We start from the raw sequence: 5,936 nt of genomic DNA, 5'->3' as shown, positions 1-5,936 counted from the left end.
CGTACGTACGTACATACATATGTACATACATACACATGCATACATACATAAACACACACACACATATATATATATATATATATAGTGTCGGCAGTGTGTCCGGCACTTTTTTTTGGTTATTCATGTTTTACTCACAAACAAAATGAGGGTTAGAGTGTAAAACAGTATAAAACAACGATGGTGGTAAGTAACAGCATGGATGGGGGACTGCGAGCTGAATGGGAGTATCGATGTCCAGCAACAGACCCACAGGGGACTGCTAGCTGATTAAGTTCGCGAGTGATGATACGGATACCAGCAAAAAGAGTTGTATTCACTTTCCCTTTCGAGCCAAACAAACACGAATACGTATTAAGAAATAGAGGCCTTGACCATCAGGGACACTCTATGGTACGCTAGTAAGCAGGTATATTCCCAATAAAATCGAGTCCTCTATAAGTCATATAGCTCAACGGTAGACACCCAATCATACCTGGATGCCACTGATAGAGCTCCACTGTCCCGGATAACGGGCCATTCTTTAAGCCGACAGCCATACTTACGATTATGATCGTACTCGCTTTAATGACAGATCGACTTGTGGTGTAGACTTTCGTATAAATAAAGATATGAATACATACAGAAATACCGTACGTCATGTGTTGTTATTATAAATATTAATAAAATACATATTTTTTATAAAAAATTATATGCATGGTTCGCTGGTTGAAAACTGGATTCTCCGCAGGACAAATCATTTCCGAGAGACAATTCCAGAGGGGTTTTGCGCGTTTGAAATATCTAAATATTTACGCTGAAATAAAAGAGGAGGCTATGATGTATCTTCAGATTTGATATCGCTTCCTGACGTAAAAACCACTTTGACATTCTTTGCTAAACGGAAGAAAAAAACCCCTATTCCAGGGCTATGCTTGTGGTTTGTGAGCTGTTAATTCACTTACTCACGTACGCACTAGAGACAAGCAGCTTCATATTCAATTCTCATTTCAGCGATAAATGTATATAAAATGTAAAGTTCAGCAATACATTTTCGATTAAGTGCCGATACGAAATCAAGGTCTAGGTTTTTAGTGAAGTACTGTATCGATATTATTGTTGCTATTCGTAAAATTTCATATTCTGGAAACGCTATTGGAAATACTTTATTCAAATTCAAAGGTCAAATGTCTTCAGTTAACTATCGAAGTGTTTATCTGTGCTCTTATGACTCGTCATCGACGAATTGTAGACCAGGAGTGCTGGGCGTATTGACAATTTCCTCGGGTTCACTATCAGTGCCCGCATCATCAGTGTCCGCACCATCGACATCGATTATTGTTGCTGAGCCTCCAAAGCTCTGAAAGGGTGCAGTGGCAGGGTCATCAACTCTGTCCTCCTCAATCACGGTAGTATCCATTCCGTCAACAGTAGTGTCCATATCATCAGTAGTGTCCGAACCGTCAGTAATATTGGCAGTGTCGCTGTCCGGCACATCTTCAGTTCCGGAATCGATACCATCGGCAGCTCCAGTTGAATTCGCAGCTCCAGTTGCATTCATTGGCCTAACTACCTCAGCAACAACTTCACTGACGGTTTCATTAACTACGACCTGCCCCGTTACGATGGCTTTTGTAACTAGTCGCACACATTCAGCAGTTGCTGCGTATGACAGCGTTTGATTTTCACCTTCAGGAGCAGCAATGAAAGGGGACCTTTCCGAATAGCGAAATGTCTTTGGCTCGCAACCACGCCCGAACTCGAATTCCATTGTAACACCACTCTCTACACTAGCACATGCGGCGCGCTGTCTCTCTGGGTGGGATAAAAAGTTGCTAAATGCACATACCGCTTGCCTGCTTTCGTCTGGTGCCGAGGCTGGATGGCGAGCAGATATGAAGTTGAAGTCGTCTTTGTTGCTGAGGGCATGGGTGTAGTTCGTCAAAAGCTTGGCCCAAACACCACTGGCGCTGTCGTGGGCTAGTGCTTCGGCCATGCACGTCCAATTGCCTTCAATGTTCAATTCAGCATACGTGGGACAAGCCTCCAAAGCTTCCGGTGCATTAGGGTCGATACCGTTCGGGTCAAAGGTCTCCACGACTGTCGAATTCACTTTCGTTTGATTGGTGGTAGTGACATTGGCACCAGTTACCACACCCCCTTCAGGAGTTGCTACGCCTATTATATTCAAATCGGCAGGTACAGCTGTATCGTTGCTCTGCGCGTAAACTGTACTAGATGATGCTAGGCACACCGCTAGCAAGTACTGCAATGTGGCTGAGATATGCATAATAAATCTTAGCTGATATTCCAATCGTTCAGAAACGATTGATCATGTGATCAGGCTGTGCTTCAACGCAGGTAATATATAGGTACATATTTAAAAAAAACACGTACGTAGTTTGTTTTGAGCCGGTATATGGATATTTCCCGTGTAGATTGTTGAAAAGTTGAAAATCCGGTCAAATATCAACATAAAAATTAAAACCTGAACAAACTAATGTTTAAACCCAGAAAGTCAGGAACAATGCTACGGAACTTGTGTAAACCCACTACCAGTGTAAAGACTCTAAAGTGTAAAAAGTAAACAATAGTAAAGCATTTTAATTGGAGTAAAATAAAAAACTTAAACGATAGCAATTGGTTAGAAAATTTGCATAGTGCATAGCGATTGGCCGATTAAATACTATATACTGATTAGCGTAAAATTTCCTGGGTTGGCATCCGACGACGACGTACAGTCGTACACCCCTGAAAAAATTAAAATGTCGCCGCGACACGTAGTACATGACGTTTGGTGTTGCGACAGTCGGGTTTGGGTCAACACTAGGTCTGTCGCCGACACCCGACGCCGACCAATATGTCTGACATAATGTCGTGCCGACATGTCTGACATGTCTTAATAAAAGTTTTACCAGCCCAAAAAAAAAAATCCTCTCTCTACTGACTCCAGTGACCATAATCCACTCTGAATCTGGCAGACTGGCACTCACTCTCCGCTGTCTCCAGTCACTCTCTGCAAAGAATAGAAAATTCAGAGTACATTCTATAGTATATGTACAATTGTACAAACGTACATGTAATTCTGTACACTAAACTCGACAGTCTACAAGTTTACAACAGCCTATTATTATTTATTTTTAAATGCATAAAAGTTTAATACTGTATGCATACGTATACAGTGAGCATCGCATAGAAAAATAGATCGGAGATACTGTAATAAAAGAGTAAATAGAGCCGAATCGTAGACGACCTCATTGATGTCAACTCTTCCCGCAAGGGAACAACCCACTTGTGTATTTCTAATGGGTATCCAAGTGGACTGACTGATATAATGTCACGAACTACATCTTTGCAGCTTATGAGGTATTTCAACGTGCTATGCACGGTACTCGACGTTGCTATATATTTCATTTACCATGTATCATTCAATCGACGTGAGAAAGGGCGACTCAATAAGTATCTCGCACTTCCTCGTTTTTTTGTGATTGTTTTTTTTTCAGGATATCCGTAACCCTTGCCTAAGCTACCTTGTTGGACAGAATCGCTAAATATGTATAACAGAGATGTCCACGAAGGTACATTATATTTGAGCTCGAAATAGGAAGCAATTGATTGGCGGCCGCATACGTGATGGTAACTGGTAACGACACTGGACATGATGGGATGTCACACAGTTTCACAAACAGAGTCACCACACTAGTAGAAGCTGTACATCGCGAGATGGCCGAAGGTATGCGAACTTTGAAACTATGTTGCAGTTACGTACTGCCAATTTATATCGTAATATGTGTGACAATTGAACAATGTTAGAACAAGTTTTGTGTTTTTGCACCATCCGACCTTGTGTCTGTACAGCATCTGAATTTAGCCACAGAACACTCAACGTGAGCGGTCAAATTAGAACATATTAACTGTCAATAAAAGTACAAATAATTAGCTTTTATTTCTGGGAATATTGAGAGTCACCCTCGGGCGTCATTTTCGGCGGCACAGACACCGGGACTATTAAATTTGAGAAGTCTTCAACGACACCTGGTAAACATATCCAATGGGTATTGTTGTGAGTGATACAAATGTGTATACAGTTCGATTCGCAATATGCATTATAACATGCAGATTGCTCACAAACGTAGCGCCAATCGGCTGCGTTTCCAAACAGGCGGACATATTTTGTTAATAAACTTTTAAAATATAAGGGAATGAAAAAAAGAAACGAAGTAATGGAGTTACGAGCGAGAGTTTCTGTCTCCAACAGGGTAATATAAATAGAACGGGGCCCTTTCGACATCGAATCCTACCTTCTAATTTGTAAACGCACGCAAGAACATCATCTTGCTTGATGCCCAGTTCTTCCAGGGTCCTGTCTCTATCTAAGGCACCTGAAACCACTGTGTACTTCTGATCGTTCCCCGTTGCTGTACAGAGAGAGGTGGGTCTTTCTCGAGGTTAGTATTTTACACATAACCACATGGATCCATAGAACAAGCAAGTATGAACATGTATCCACACATAGGGCAGCACATCCAATAGATCTGGCAATCGATATTGTTGGGGGTCGTGCGCGATTAGCGACTACCAAGTGTACACCCGAGCAAACTACAGCTGATTACACTGTCGATCGTAAATTGCACCGACGATGATAGCCGACGGAAAACAATTGTATACACAAAACTCTACAAAAATCTTTGCGGTTACAAAAATACTACGTTACGATGCACACTACATACTCTTCATCAGCACGAAATCGCCCATATTCTTCTTCATTATCATCGCCACATCTTCCGAGATAAAATCTATTGTATCTGTCTGTAGATGTAAGGGATGTCATTAACGACAGATACATACAGCAATAGTTTGCTACTGGCCAGGAACACTTATGAGGCCTATTGTATCCGTCTGTATCCGTCTGTAAATATTGCTATTTGAGGAACGAAAAGTACCCATGTCGATAGTTATCTGCTACCAAGATACACGCTGGATGGATAAAACTTATGTCAAACGTATCATACGATACGTAGCAATTGCAGATTTTTTTATCCCCCAATACAAGCACTTCACAAAAATGAATCTAAGCAGAAACACATCATTGGCAGTGTAAATCCTTTGATCTCAGACTATGCCGTCTTTTTCCCCACATGGCGTACAACATGCAACAAAAGTTAAACAATATGGGGTGACGGTCACTATAGCGTGGAGGTCGAAAGATCTGACCATCATGGGCAGTGATAAAAAGTTAAATCTGACTGCATTATTTGAATGAATATACACTTACCGGTAAGCAACCGATGAACATGGTAGACTTCTCACGCTTGACGCGTACGTACATTTCTTGGGAGTTATCCGTCTGTTGGGAGGCACATAGATATAAGATAATAGTGAGAACTGGACTAGTTGCCAAGAATTAATTTCACTATGATGCAAGAAAGAAAAAAATACGATAAAAAAAATGTTAGCTATTCACAAAGCTGTATGTCAAATAGGGAGTCAACACAAGAGGTGCTTACGAACTACCTATTCAATATAAAGAAGGGATACACAACTACTCTATCCGAAAGATGAAGGCAAAAACACACAACATTGCAGGTGAGTTGTGTAAAATGCGCAATATAAATCAAACATACACACAAATACATATAAAATATGTTTAAATTTCGCTCATACACGAAAAATGTGCTTGAGATAGTAAATATACACACGAGCAGAATTGGAAACAAACATTCTGAAGAGCTATATATAAATCTAGTCCCCTACTCAGCTACGGGGAACAGTAGTGAACTGTGAAAATATCAACATTCCTCGGAAGCTATCTTGAGAATGCTAAACCCATAATGACATATAATAATATAAATATATGATAATTTGTAATAATATAATCATAAAAAAATTAAACATGTATATAAATGAATAAAGCACACATATATATATTATAAACATGTATATATATATATGTGTGTGTG

At 40.3% G+C, this 5,936-nt stretch overlaps 2 protein-coding genes across 2 annotated transcripts; both read right to left on the bottom strand.

Annotated features, from left to right (window-relative positions):
• Positions 1-1,119: 1,119 nt before the first annotated feature.
• Positions 1,120-2,342, bottom strand: SARC_09459 (hypothetical protein). The gene has a single exon (XM_014296518.1). It carries the CDS (start codon positions 2,264-2,266, stop codon positions 1,202-1,204), a length of 1,065 nt encoding a protein of 354 aa, XP_014151993.1. The 5' UTR covers positions 2,267-2,342; the 3' UTR covers positions 1,120-1,201.
• Positions 2,343-3,919: 1,577 nt separating this feature from the next.
• On the bottom strand, positions 3,920-5,323 carry SARC_09458 (hypothetical protein; the record flags this gene model as incomplete). The annotated part of the gene is made up of 4 exons (XM_014296517.1): positions 3,920-4,011; positions 4,278-4,394; positions 4,707-4,785; positions 5,252-5,323. Coding segments are annotated over 4 exons (360 nt in total), but the record flags the coding sequence as incomplete, so codon positions are not given.
• Positions 5,324-5,936: the final 613 nt, after the last annotated feature.

This window comes from Sphaeroforma arctica (assembly GCF_001186125.1).
Source record: "Sphaeroforma arctica JP610 unplaced genomic scaffold supercont1.963, whole genome shotgun sequence".
Lineage (NCBI taxonomy): Eukaryota > Ichthyosporea > Ichthyophonida > Sphaeroforma > Sphaeroforma arctica.
This window is presented reverse-complemented; position numbering and strand designations above follow the sequence as displayed.